The following is a 15,200-nucleotide window of genomic DNA, read 5'->3' as shown; positions in this document are numbered from 1 at the left end:
CCAGAATGTCTGTATTGTGCGAGAGGTGTGCGCTAAGCGCCTGTGCGTCACCTGGTTCATATTCCACTGGCCCTGCTGCATGGCTCCGTACATCTGTGAAGATCCTGCCCCCGCAGGCATAGCTCCGCCTTGAGGCCCCATCATGCCTTGCTGCATGCCCATGTAACCGTCTGGCACTGCCATGCCGCTCATCATGCTGGAGTTCTGTGCCATGATTGCTCCACCTCCCTGGGCCATAACCCCTCCCATCATGGTGGTGGGTGGTATAGCTCCGCCCATCGCTGGGAAGGCCTGGAAGTTGGGCTGTCCAGAAGGCTGACTGGGGAACTGCTGTATCGGAGGCTGGCCCAGATACATAGCAGCTAGAGGAACACACGCACACGCACTCTGGGTCAACGCTCACTACAACGTCAGCAGGACCAATACATCCTCAAAGTTGCCTCCACTAGATTTCGGCTGCAACAGTGCCAAATTAAGAATAAGAAATGTTACATTTACATTTGGGTACATTGCCAGACACATTTACCCAGAGCAACTTACAGGCCTCGCCAAGGCAACACCAACAGATTTTTCTTTTTGTCAGCTCAGGGATTTGGACCGGTGACCCCTGGGCTCTAACTGTGGGTTGGGAGACCCCCCCTGCTGTCTGGAACATTACCTGTGGCTGCAGGCTGGGGGCTGACTGTGGTGGTGCTGTACAGGGACAGGATTGAGTCCTTGGACAGGGGCTTCTTGGCCCCCTCCTCCGTCTTGGCACTGCTGCCCTTCTCACTGAAGAGGTCCACCTCAGCTTGGGGAGTGCCGAGCGACCCCCCTGCTGACCCCGCTGACGAGGCTGTACTGGAGACTGCCTGGCAGGAAATGAACACATCACAGACAACGTGTGTGACGGCTGCTGTGTGGGTGTACAAAATAGTATATAAATGCATGCACTCACTACTGTAAGTCGCTCAGGATAAGAGCGTCTGCTAAATGACTCTGACCAAATGGATTTTCTTAAAAGCATGAGAGGGGTGCAAAAACACGTAATGACCGATACAGCGGGAAGGAATAAAGGTGATGTCACTTTAAGTGAGATGGATGATATTAATTAGATGGCTGCACAGGAGAGATGAATAGAGTGACACAGTGGCTGACACACATACCAATTAACCCTTTAAATGTGGAAATCGGTCTACACTCAGTACTCAGGAACACATCTTGAAATCACAACTTTTGTTGCAAATAAAGCATTTAAAAAAAAAAGATGTGTTTTCAACAACAATAAAGTGTTATACAAATAACTTAATGAATTGCCTGAATGATCAATGGACAACTTGGAGCTTGGAGAACAGCCCTGTGTCCCCAACATCACACATTTACTGCTCATGCGATCTGGGTCAGGTGGGCTTCCTTTGAATGACTAGGTGGATCTGCTAGTGTTAGGCTTTCTCAAGGCAATTCAGGCCAACAGAAAGAATATATGGGGCAGCATGAGTCATGAGTGCATTGAAGTGTGTGTTCCCTGCTTCACGATGTGACACACACAGACATTCTATTCAGGCTGACTCAGGGTATAAAGCATATCATGATCCTTTGTAAATGTACAGCAAACAAAGATAAAACAAACTGGCACAGTGAATGACACGAGTTCTCATAAATGGATATGTGAAAGTTCCAGTTGGATTCTGGAGTCTGCGATTTGCTTGTATGACTTCAAATCAATTTAGTGACTTTCAAATGTGTTATCTTTCAGAACATAGACACTTCCCCACTTCACAGTATGTCCTTGCCTTAGCTAAATATAAGCAAAAGTAGCCATTATTAAGTAGACAATTCTTTCATGGAACGAGGACATTTTTGTTAGGAGCGGTAGTTGTTTACAAACATATGAGACACTGTAATGAGCCTGGGCTCTGAGATCATATACCGATGTACAGCCACAGCATTTTAACTGAACGCAAAGGGTTAAGTCTAATGCACGGGGATTGGAAAAAGGTGAACAAAGGTAGGCTGTAAAAGCGAAGTGGAGATGAAGAGGAGAGGACATGTGAAAGAAAGACAGGGATAAAGGTGAGACAGAGAAAAGACGAAGAGAGAGACAGAGCGATCATGAATAATATATAGCATAATAATCTATGGCATTCAGCAGATGCTTTAACCAGCATTACAGTAATGCAGGAAAACAGTACGCACACGGGTGGCCCTGGGAATCAAACCGTGTATGCTGATATTACAAGCACCATGCCCGACCATACCAGAGGAGCCGCGCCCCACCACACAAGGAGCCAGACTCAAGACGCATGCACGCACAAGCATACACACACACGTACAGACACACACACACACACGTACAGACACAAACACACTCGGGTCTTTGCACAAGGAAACAGAATAGAATCAACTGAGCCAAGAACAAGGGCAGTGACTCACTCACACACCCAGACACATCATATCGCTCTCACACACACACACACACACACACACACACACACACACACACACACACACACACACACACACACACACACACACACACACACACACACACACACACACACACACACACACCCACACACACACACACACACACACACACACTCAGCAGTGATTAAACACACTCACGAAAATAGCGGGGATTACACACACACACACACACAATGTGTAATTGCTGCAGAGACTTAAACATTCATGAGCATGACCTTTACTGTCTGTGCGTGTACACACACACACACACACACACACACAAACACACAGACACACTCCATTTACACTGTATTAGGGCAGAGACAGATGAAGGTGACAAGCAGGAGGCTCTGGAGTGTTGAAATATGTATCAACGTTCTATAAATACCCAGGCATTTGCATGTGCCCCAATGAGGAGCCTGCTTCTAATGTATGATCATCTGTGTGTCGGTCTCACAACCTTCTGGCTCATTAGTAAAGTAGAAGGAGAGGGGGAGAGGAGGAGGAGAGGGAGGAGGAGAGAGAGGACAGGGAGAAGAGGAGAACAAGGACTGTGAGACTGGCCAATGTGGAGGGAATAAATTGGGCTGTACACAGATATGCAGCAGTACAGGTACATGTATTGAGATCCTCCTCCACTCTATCCAGTCAGGGGGTTATATTCCCCACCGTTGATTTCCCACAAAGCTGAGAATTAGAAGTGGCATTTCCATCCAACAGCCTTTTCCCACTGTGTCAGTATTCATACACTTCTACACTCAGGCACACCACAACTAGCAGCTTGTGTTGCGGTCCCCCTCCCCCCACGCTCAGACCCACACACACACACACACAGACAGACCCAAACACACGCCCAGACCCACATACACACACAAACACTGCACGCACTCCCAGACCCACTTATCCCCCCCCCCCCCACCCAGTAACAACCCCCCCAGACACACGCACACGACTTTTGATAAACCATCTGCAGCTGACAATCCTGATTATTAGTGTCCAACCCAAGAGAAGGTTGTGTGTCTGTGTTCGCAATGCGTCTGTAGGTGCAGGGGGTGGGTGTGTTATTTTAGTGAACACACACTGGGCTACAGATAGACAAGGAGAGAGGAGACTGAAAGACTAATAACCGCCTGATGGGAACAACACCCTGTCTTCCTCATTCCTGTGCCGCTTTGTCTCTCACTAAACTCACAGACAGAAAGGCCTCCTTGCTATAACCCAAATCCCAGCACATGGAGGGCTTTAATCGCATTTTCATAATTGACACATTTAGAGATAGCAGAAAACATCGAAATGCAGTTTAATAGCTAAGGGAAAGCAGTTCCATGGTGTCTGGTGTGTGTGTGTGTGTGTGTGTGTGTTCACCGCAGCTCAGCTCAGATGGAAGAAACAATCATAAGCAGCCAGTAGGAAAGTGATGTGTGGGTTTAAGTGTATTACTTCCCTGTGTCTCTGGACTGTGTCCGCACACCAACATTGCAACGGTATGACGGATAAGTGGAGGAAAGGGCAGGTGGGGGTTTGGTAACAGGCTAGCCTCGGTTGATGGAGGTAGTGGAACCAACTAGCCATAATTGCTCTTCATGCTCAGAGTCTGGGGCAGTGTCTTGTCCAGGGATGGCCAACTCCCAGAGGCGTGTAGCTGGTGTGTGCTGTGAGCTGTGAAACAAGAGGGAGGTGATCCATGTTCTGTGTGTGTGTGTGTGTGGTGGTAAAGGGAGGGCCAAGGGAGTGAAGGAGGGGGACAGAGACATTACAGTGGCCCCTCTCACAGCCCAGTGTTTTATTTAGTAACTTGTTTTTCTCACTCTAGAGTCAGATTAGATCGCGGATACCATATTGATGTCTCTGCGTGGAGTTGGGAAATAACTGGAGTTAGCATTTAGCTAGCACTTAGCATAAATGCTGTAAGTCTCTAGGTAGAGTAGCCAGTTCCTCTCAAAAGCAGGAGACTACACAACAACTGGGTGGTTAGTCAGCTATGGTCTTACATTCATAGTAATTATTTCATAAATGTGACACTCAGAATCATAAGAAAGCAGATATATTCCATTCCTCCACTTAAAAACCTTCTGTGGCACTAATTTCATCGCCCTTTCTCTGATCCAACTCCCCATAATGCACGCCTCACATCTCCTACCTCCCTTTCCCCAGTGCTCTCTTTCAGTCCCCCCCTCCCCCCTCCCCCGTCTCTTTCTCACTCTCTCTCTCACTCCACATCTGTTCTGGGACTGATGAGACAGCTGCTCTCTCTCTTCCATGCGATGCTAAGATTTGCCTCTCTCCTCCGCTGTCCTCGCTTCCCTCCCTCCCATAATGCTCTGCCACTGCCACCCTCCTCCCACTCCTCTCCCTCTGGTGACATCCAGATCCTTTCATCTGACAGGCCCTAACAAAGCGACAGTGTCAGCTGAGACAGGGGATCTGGGGAACACTGCCTGTTTACACTAAGAAACTAAAACAATATCGTAGGACCTCTCGACACTGTTTGTGTGTGTGTGGGCAGGTAAAGGTGTGTGTAAACACAGAGGGGTGTTACTGTGTTCCTAATGCAGAGGAACATAAAGGCTGGCGCTGCAGTCTGTTGTCACTTGAGCCAGACATTGTCTTCACAGGGGACTATCACAGACGTTTGAGGAAGACAGAAACAGAGAGTGATGGACAGAAATAAAGGGTCGGAGAAAGAGAGAGAGCTACAGAGGGAGGGAGGGTGACAGATGTAGGAGTGAAAGAGAGATGCAGTGAGAGAGATAGAAAAACAGAAAGAGTGTGAAAAAGGAAGAAGGCAATGTTGGTTGGGTTGTGGCGTGAGAGGCGTTGCCAGGTCAGTGATGGTACCTGAGTGTTGTCGCTTGACGGCAGAGGGTTGGAAACCATTGGACCAAAGATGTCCTCATCGCTAACTGGTGCGGTGGAACTGGTTGTAGCTCCACCTGATGGCACATCCGAGAGAGAAAAATAATAAAGGAAAGTGTTGAGTGTGGGTTGTGACTCTTGGGAAGATTATTTACTCTGGGTTAGAAGACTCAATGTGCCAGGAGCACAAACAACAGCAGATTCCTTTCTGGTGGTCATTATCTGAATCCACAGTGATCCGTTCCCAACTCCACATTATATTGAATTTCCATTTGTGGATCACAAACTAATAATTGTTTTCATAGGCTTTTTTTGTAATCAGAAATCTATACTTCAAATAGGATAGGAGCCCAAGAGGCAGTGAGAGATAGAGGGGCAATGAGAGAGGCAGGGGGAGAGAGGGAGAATGAGCGAGTGAGTGTTTGAGAGCTGGTAGTGGACAGGGATGTTGGTTGATGGAGACCCTACAGAAACATTGCAGCTTCTCTCAATGAAGGGAGAAATACAGTTGGACATTTGTCATAAGAGAGAACGAGAAGTAAGAATGCATCAGGACGAGAAACACTGTCTTAATGCCTTCTCATCTCAAGAGGTGAAACCACCTAGTACATAATCTACCAGACCACCAGGCAGAACAGAGGTAGCCATAACTCCCAAATAATAAATAGCACAAAGTAGCAATTAAGTTTGGAGCCATGGAAACAACCCTCTCATATTACTACCAAGCCCTGCAACACCCATCAACGTCCATTTATCCAACTGGTCCTGGGGTTCACAAACCTGTTCAACAGCTTAGAATGAACAAAACGACACAACCTATTTGGAAACACAAACACAAAGCGAAATGCTGTGATATCTAGCCCTAAAACAACAGCAGACTACGACAAAATATTTTATCATGGTTACTTGATGGAAAGTACAGGATCAGTCAGGCCTGCCACTGAAAAGGGTAGACAGTTCCCCGGGATCCCACAGAGGGTGGCAAAGAAAATAGGAAATGGATAGACACAGGAAAACTTGGCTCCCTGCAGAGGCAAAACGGTAATCATCACGCAATCATTGCACCAACTCAAAACCTGATACAGCTGCATTTCCTGACAATTTAAAAGACATATAACAATTCCCCAAATTTGAAATCATTATTTGAGGCTTTATTTGAGATGTTTCTAGAAGTAGGGTAGGGTAGTCACTGTTTGGCGGAGGATGCATAGGGCTGCGCATTGGCAAGTATGCTACATTGCTGCCTGCCAGGAGATGAGTGACAGGGTCTGACGGACCAACAAACCTGCACAATTGAATTGACGGAGAGAGAGAGAGAAAGAAAAAGATGTGAGACAGTTTGATGGTTGTCTTTATATAACGCTCTGAAAGAACATCCATAATTTAGCCCTTTAAGTGTGAACAAAATTGAGCCCCTTGAGAGAAAGAACAGGGAAAACCATTAGAGACAGAGAGAAAGAAAGGGGGGGGGGGTGTGAGTCGTGAGGGGTGCATGATGGGGAGTGAGATCAGAGGAAGGGTGAGGAGATGAGAAACCGCCGCCACAGGCTCTTCCATTTCTCTTTTACCCCACAGCACCACGGTTCCTATGGCGATAGGCTGGTGAGAGGTGGGCCATCATCTGACCACCTATTTAAAAATGGCGAGAGGAGCCATGGAAATGTATAGGGCTCTATCAGAAAGACACAGTTTAATTTGCGTCCCTTTAAGATTGATCTCAACCTCCAATCCAGTCGCCACATCAGTTTAAAAAAACCTGACACCTCTCACCCCTCTAAGTAGTTCATTCACTTTGTCATACTCCCCCACAAGGGAGGGAGAGTTAAACAGGAGAGAAAGAGATGGCTCATTGGAGGGTTGATCAACATTATAAGGCACTGCATCACATTGTGAACAGGGTTTATGTCCTGGTCCCGTTTAAAAGGTTTTATTATGGAGCATATGAGCAAGACTAGATTGGGCTTTACTTAAGAAGTTTGTGAACATTTAAATAGGTAAAATATAACAAGAAAATGGACAGACAACACAAAAAGATTGCTTGAGTCAGGGGTTTAGCACACAAAGCCTTCTACAGTGGTCAAATAAGTCAGTGGTCAGATAAGAGATATCTGGAATTTGGGCTAACACCTTAAATAAATTGGTTAATCAGGTTTTGGCACATACACTTAATAGGGTTGTAGAGATGGAATGAATCTCTTCCAGATCGGTGCTTACAATGCCATCTACATCTAAGGCTAAGAAAAATAACTATTCTGATTTTAGGTGCGATATTCAATTGTGGCCAAAAGTTAGCATAACCTTGGAGAATTGGTAATATATGTAACTATTTGTAACCATGAGTGAGCAGGCAAAACACATCTTTTATTTCTTATGGGATTCACATTCAACTGTAGGTCATAACAGAATGGCACAATCATAAAACAAAACATGGCAACAAAGAAAAAAAATTAACTGACCACTGTTCAAAAGTCTGCATACCCTTAGTTCTAAATACTGTGTATTGCCCCCTTTAGCATCAATGACAGCATGCAGTATTTTGTAATAGTTGTCTATGAGGCCCCAAATTCTTGCAGGTGGTATAGCTTCCCATTCATCTTGGCAAAATTCCCCCAGGTCATGCAAAGTCTTTGGTCATCTTGCATGAACCGCATGTTTGAGATCTCCCCAGAGTGGCTTGATGATATTAAGGTCAGGAGCCTGTGATGGCCACTCCTGAACCTTCAGCTTTTTCTGCTGTAACCACCAACTTGGCCTTGTGCGTTCAAGCATTGTCATGCTGGAAAGTTCAAGAGCGTCCCATGGCAGCTTTTGTGCAGAAGAATCCAAATTGTCTGCTAGTATTTTCTGATAACATGCTGCATTCATCTTACCATTAATTTTCACAAGACTCCCCGTGCCTTTAGAGCTCACACACCCCCAAAACATCCACCACCATGCATCATAGTGGGGATGGTATTCTGTTCACTATAGGCCTTCTTGACCCCTCTCCAAACATAGCGCTTATGGGCCATAAAGCTCTATTTTGGTCTCATTACTCCAAATTACAGTGTGCCAGAAGCTGTGAGGCGTGTCAAGGTGTTGTCGGGCATATTGTAACTAGGCTTTTTTGTGGCTTTGGCGCAGTCAAGGCTTCTTTCTGGCAACTCGAGCTGCAGCAAATTTTTGTTCAAGTATCGTTGTATTGCGCTCCTTGAAACAACCACACCGTCTTTTTCCAGAGCAGCCTGTATTTCTCCTGAGGTTACATGTGGATTTGTCTTTGTATCCTCAACAATTCTTCTTGCAGTTTTGGCTGAAATCTTTCTTGGTCTACCTGACCTTGGCTTGGTATCAAGAGATCCCCAAATTTTCCACTTCTTAATAAGTGACTGAACATTACTGACAGGCATTTGCAAGGCTTTGGATATCGTTTCATATTCTTTTCCATCTTTATAAAGTTCCATTACCTTGTAACACAGCTCTTTCGACAGTTCTTTTGTGCTCCCCATGGCTCAGTATCTAGCCTGCTCAGTGCATCCACGTGAGAGCTAACAAACTCATTGACTGTTTGTACACAGACACTAATTGCAATTTAAAAGCCACAGGTGTGGGAAATTCTCCTTTAATTGCCATTGTCATCTGTGTGTGTCACCTTGTGTTTCTGTAACAAGGCCAAGCATTCAACGGTATGTAAACTTTTGATCAGGGCCATTTGGGTGATTTCTGTTATCATTATGATTTACAAAGGATCCAAACAACTATGTGATTTTTTTTTTGCATGATCAGTCATATTTTCAAAAACAATGCCAAAATGTCACAATTTCTGCCACAGTATATATTATACACAGTGGTGTATCTTAAGGATTTTTGGCACTAGCCATCCAGGCTAGTAGGCCAAAATGTCCACTAGCCCAGGTAAAATGTTATTTCATAAATGGATGTCTTCTATGTTCATGTAAAATTAGTCTATGCAAAATATTATATAACCCCTTAGAATGAGAGAACAGTTTTGTAACTGCAAGTCGTATTTTCATAACCAATGCCAAAATTTCACAATTTCTGCCAGGGTATGCAAACTTATGAGGACAACTGTAACTTTGATTCTCAATTGGTTAATTCAGAATTTTAGGAAAATAATGTATGCCCTCTTCTGGTATAAAGACTCTTTGGGCTTTATGCATAATGATGTGCATTTTAATAAAGCAATATGAACGTTCAAGAGCCTTTCTAGCATCTGGGATGTCCTTACCCAGGCCAAGTAGGTCAATGACCGGCTCCGGGGTCCTCTTGGGACTGGCTCTGGAGTCTGCTTGAAGATCCAGCTTCTTCTGAGGACATGGAAGAAAAGGGAAAAGGCAAGCCGAGTCAGCACAGAGTTAAACAAAACACACATTTACACAGGTCTAAAAAACATTGAATGACGGGACAATTATACTGCTCTGGAAATAATTGAGACCACTGCACCTTTTTCTTTCCTTTCCAAAAAAGCCAAAAGGGAAGGTTTTGAGTGAGGAACAGAAGGGTTAAAATTGAACGCTTTCTGTTCCTCACTCAAAAGATTCCTTTTCAACTTTTTTGGAAAGGAAAGAAAAATGTGCAGTGGTCTCTTAATTGTTTCCGGAGCTGTATACTGTTAAAGGGTTGAGCAGAATTATGCACCATTATTATTTAGTCTACTGGTACACTGTTACACAAACTACAGATACAGTAGTCAGCCATACTGAGACCCACACATTGGCAAATGTCATCTCTAACCACAATGCTCAATAAAATTAAGGAAAAACGTAATCACAGTATAACACCAAGTAAATTAAACGTCAGGGATATCAGTCTGTCCCGTTAAGAAGCATAGAAGATTTTTTGTGTAAATGAAAAAAGTGACAACAGGAGCACTGGAGAGGCAACAGCAAGACAACCCCCAAAAAGGGAATGGTTTTGCAGGTGGTGGCCACAGACAATTTCTCTCTCTAGTTTAGCATTATGCATAGTGTCCTTTTCACTACTGGCAGCATGAGGCGGTACTTGCAGCCCATTCCAGTTGCACAGGTAGTCCAGCTCCTCCAGGATGGCACATCCATACGTGCCATCACGAGAAGGTTTGCTGTGTCTCCCAGTACAGTCTCAAGAGCATGGAGGAGATACCGGGAGACAGGACGTTACACAAGGAGAGCTGGACAGGGTTGTAGAAGGACATAAACCCTGCAGCAGGACTAGTATCTGCTTCTTTGTGCGAGGAGGAACAAGAGGAGCACAGCCAGATACCTAACAAAATGAACTCCAGCGGGATACTGGTGTTCCTGTTTCTGACCAAACTGTCAGAAACAGACTCCATGGGGGTGGCTTGAGGGCTCGACGTCTTCTAGTGGGACCTATGCTCACAGCCCAGCACTATGCCGCTTGATTGGCATTCGCCAGAGAACACCATGACTGGTTTGGTGGTGGGTCAGTGATTGTCTGGGGAGGCATATCCTTGGAGAATCGCACAGACCTCCACGTGCTAGCCAACGGTACTCTGACTGCGGTTTGGTACCGGGATGAAAACATCAGACCCATCGTCAGACCTTGCGATGGTGCAGAGGGCTGGCTCTTCTTGATCATTGGTTATGAGGGCTGGCTCTACTTGATCATTGCTGATGAGGGCTGGCCGTACTTGATCATTGCTGGTGAAGGTCGGCTCTACTTGATCATTGCTGGTGAAGGTCGGCTCTACTTGATCATTGCTGGTGAAGGTCGGCTCTACTTGATCATTGCTGATGAAGGTCGGCTCTACTTGATCATTGCTGATGAAGGTCGGCTCTACTTGATCATTGCTGATGAGGGCTGGCTCAAGTTGATCATCGCTTATGAGGGCTGACAAGTTGATCATCGGTTATGAGGGCCGGCTCTAGTTGATCATCATTTATGAGTGCCGGCTCTAGTTGATCATCGGTTATGAGTGCCGGCTCTAGTTGATCATCGGTTATAAGGGCTGGATCTAGTTGATCATCGGTTATAAGGGCTGGATCTAGTTGACCATTGGTTATGAGGGCTGGCTCTAGTTGACCATTGGTTATGAGGGCTGGCTCTAATTGACCATTGGTTATGAGGGCTGGCTCTAGTTGACCATTGGTTATGAGGGCTGGCTCTGGTTGACCATTGGTTATGAGGGCTGGCTCTAGTTGACCATTGGTTTATGAGGGCTGGCTCTAGTTGATGAGGGGCATGACTAATTTGCTGCAAGCAATTTGACTCAGGACAAGACGTAGTTGATGTAGACAGTGGAAACTTAATCTGAGGTGAGCGCAGAGACCTCCAATAACACCAAGCAAACGGAGTAAGCATTGTAATCTGTCACTATCCTGCTTGGATGGAAGACCAGCTACACACTCCCTTCCATGTCCATTAAGATCAACTTCATACCTAGAGCACAGCAGCACAAAGCTGCATACCAAGTAGGTTAGTGTAGACTCTAGCTGCTAGTATACAGTGAAAAAAAGTAAATTCACACAGAAAGCAAAAAAACTTTTGAGATATCGACAGGAGCAAAAAGAGTACTGTTTATTTGTACTTGACTCAAGTAGAATTAGAATGATTTTGTTAATATAGTAGTTCATTTAAAAAGTACACAAAGTAATTTGCTTTTAAATGAATTATGCTGACCTTGATATATAGTAGTGATGTCAAAGTGTTTGATCCCCTGCTGATTTTGTAAGTTTGCCCACTGACAAAGAAATTGTCTATAATTTTAATGGTAGGTTTATTTGAACAGGGAGAGACAGAATAACAAAAAAAAAATTGATTTGCATTTTAATAAGTGAAATACGTATTTCATCCCCTCTCAATCCAAAAGATGTCTGGCTACCAGGGGTCTTTTATACAGGTAAAGAGCAAGATTAGGAGCACACTTAAAGGGAGTGCTCCTAATCTCAGCTTGTTACCTGTATAAAACACACCTGTTCACAGAAGCAATCAATCAATCAGATTCCAAACTCTCCACCATGGCCAAGACCAAAGAGCTGTCTAAGGATGTCAGGGACAAGATTGTAGACCTAGACAAGGCTGGAATGGGCTACAAGACCATCGCCAAGCAGCTTGGTGAGAAGGTGAATTTCTTTTTGATTATCTGCAAATGGAAAGAAACACAAAAGAACTGTCAATCTCCCTCAGTCTGGGGCTCCATGCAAGATCTCACCTTGTGGAGTTGCAATGATTATGAGAACGGTGAGGAATCAGCCCAGAACTATACAGGAAGATCTTGTCAATGATCTCAAGTCAGCTGGGACAAGAAAACAATTGGTAACACACTATGCCATGAAGGACTGAAATCCTGCAGCGCCCGCATGATCCCTTTGCACATGTACAGGCCCGTCGGGAAGTTTGCCAATGAACATCTGAATGATTCAGTGGAGAACTGAGTGAAAGTGTTGTGGTCAGATGAGACCAAAATCAAGCTCTTTGGCATCAACTCAACTCACCGTGTTTGGAGGAGGAGGAATGCTGCCTATGACCCCAAGAACACCATCCCCACCATCAAACATGGAGGTGGAAACATTATGCTTTGGGGGTGTTTTTCTGCTAAGGGGAAAGGACAACTTCACCGGATCAAAGGGACGATGGATGGGGCCATGTACCGTCAAATCTTGGGTGAGAACCTCCTTCCCTCAGCCAGGGCATTGAAAATGGGTCATGGATGGGTATTCCAGAATGACAATGAACCAAAACACACAGCCAAGGCAATAAAGTAGTGGCTCAAGAAGAAGCACATTAAGGTCCTGAAGTGGCCTAGCCAGACCTTAATCCCATAGAAAATCTGTGGAGGGAGCTGAAGGTTCAAGCTGCCAAATGTCAGCCTCAAAACTCTAATGACTTGGAGAAGATCTGCAAAGAGGAGTGGGACAAAATCCCTCCTGAGATGCGTGCAAACCAGGTGGCCAACTACAAGAAACGTCTGACCTATGTACTTGCCAACAAGGGTTTTGCCACCAAGTACTAAGTCATGTTTTGCAGAGGGGTCGAATACTTATTTCACTCATTAAAATGCAAATCAATTTATAACAGTTTTGACATGCGTTTTTCTGGATTTTTGTTGTTGTTATTCTGTCTCTCAATGTTCAAATAAACATACCGTTAAAATTTTAGACTGATCATTTCTTTGTCAGTGGGCAAACATGCAAAATCAGCAGGGGATCAAATTTGTTCCCCCTCCCTGTACATTTTTGGGCAAGTTTCTTCCAATTTCTTTATAACACGTTATCAATTAGCCTTCTGTTTACATCATATTTGTGTATATTTGTATATAGTGTTTTTTGCGACCAAGGAAAATTACTGCCCAGATATATAGCTTTAAACTATTTTCCCAAATGCACTCCAACTTTGGACTACAGTAGTGCTCTATAATAGTTTACCCAGATGATCAAGATTAAATAACAAAATATTACATAAGAATTCTAAACAGGCCTATTGGTTTTTAAAACGCAAAATGTTTTAACTGATAACTAGAATATTTTCATGTAGGCTACAAGATAATAGATAGCCATGTCTAAGACTATAATCTGTATTTCCATTTAAAAATAAAACCACATCATAAATGAATGAACAGTAGGAACTAAGGTCTGTCACCCACCCACCCATCCATCCATCCAACCCACCCTATGTAAAATAATACTGACATATCCTACTAAAGAAAAATATGGTTGAAGTAATAGTACTTTTTCTTAGGCAGCAAAATTACTTACTACTGACATCAGAAAAGCTACTCAATTAATGCAATGAGGATATTTGTAATTAGTTCCTTCACACCTCCGGATATTAAAAACAGTGTTTTAGCAAAGCATTGGTAAAAGCAACCTGAATGAATAACATTCCAGCACAAATCGATATTCTAGGAACGAACTAAGAACAGCAAATAAAGTCCCTAACAACAAATACCATCAACACAGCAGCGAGGAACAGTGTACACAGTTCCATGACAACTGCTCATCTCGGGAAGAATGCTCTGACAGGGGAAAACAGACTCTTCTATGACTCTGTCAAAGAGGGATGTCAGCAGGCAGCCTGACAAGTGCCTTATTAAGACTGGAAAAGAGAATAATAAAGCTGCCCCTGTCTGGAGATGTGTGTCAAAATGGCTCCTGAATGAAGACAAACACACCCAGTGCTAAGAAATCTGCATCAACAGCAAACTTAAAAAAAAATCATATGCTTTATCATCGACAGCATACTTCAATATTTCCCCAGTACAAACCATATGTGAAGAAAACATCAAAATAGAAGACTGTTTACAGACCATTCAAACCTTAACTGACAAAATGTATTCAAATAATGTGTTTTACAAATTATTGGAAAGCAAGTATGCAGTTAAATGTCATTAAGTGTCAATAAAGATATTCCTTCCCCCAATGGTGTAAAGTGAGACGGCTGCAGTTTGAGCCCCACACTATAATGTTTATATCAGTGATTTGGCAAGGGCAATGGCCGGAAATCAAGTCTACGGTTTGCAACTGATCTGGTTCTTCTGTCCGTAAATCCTCTGCCCAAATCAGTCAACCCTGATGCTGAATATCAGTAAGACGATGGTATTACGAAACAGTGTTTGGAATAAGTTCCCAATTTACAAATGCAAAGTCTACCTAGACTCTGTATCCCTATAGAGCACAAAGAATTCTACCTACCTCAGCTCCAACATCAACAAACGCCACTGGTGACTTCAACAATACTGAACAATCGAAGTTCCTTCTTCCCTTGTGAATCTTGTCAGTCATTATTTGGTTCTCATGCCATTGTAATGGTTGTCTTGTACTTTCTGTTTTGTTACTTAATTCTTTAATGTAATGTCCTCTGTTCTCCCTACGCCTGGGTCCTCATCCGTGTAGAGTTAAGTCTGCCAAGAACAGCAGGGCTTCATATGTATTATTAAGTCAATCATATTTACCAGTTATTAC

General features: G+C 44.1%; 1 protein-coding gene across 8 annotated transcripts in view; it reads right to left on the bottom strand.

The window, feature by feature from the left end:
* Positions 1–15,200, bottom strand: part of smap1 (small ArfGAP 1) — a 49,691-nt gene that overhangs the window by 1,649 nt on the left and 32,842 nt on the right. For 6 of the 8 annotated variants that reach the window (XM_010870085.5, XM_020047512.3, XM_010870087.5 and 3 more), the window contains 4 exons: positions 9,530–9,608; positions 5,284–5,378; positions 659–851; positions 52–362 (listed from right to left, as the gene is read on the bottom strand). In XM_010870085.5, the coding sequence (XP_010868387.1) occupies positions 52–362; positions 659–851; positions 5,284–5,378; positions 9,530–9,608 (678 nt within the window). The remainder of the gene's footprint in view (positions 1–51; positions 363–658; positions 852–5,283; positions 5,379–9,529; positions 9,609–15,200) is intronic. The other 2 variants (XM_010870086.5, XM_020047513.3) reach the window with 1 other exon arrangement.

The sequence above is a fragment of the Esox lucius genome, chromosome 6 (genome assembly GCF_011004845.1).
Source record: "Esox lucius isolate fEsoLuc1 chromosome 6, fEsoLuc1.pri, whole genome shotgun sequence".
Classification (NCBI taxonomy): domain Eukaryota; kingdom Metazoa; phylum Chordata; class Actinopteri; order Esociformes; family Esocidae; genus Esox; species Esox lucius.
The sequence above is the reverse complement of the archived record's forward strand: the minus strand, read 5'-3'. Positions and strand labels throughout refer to the sequence as shown.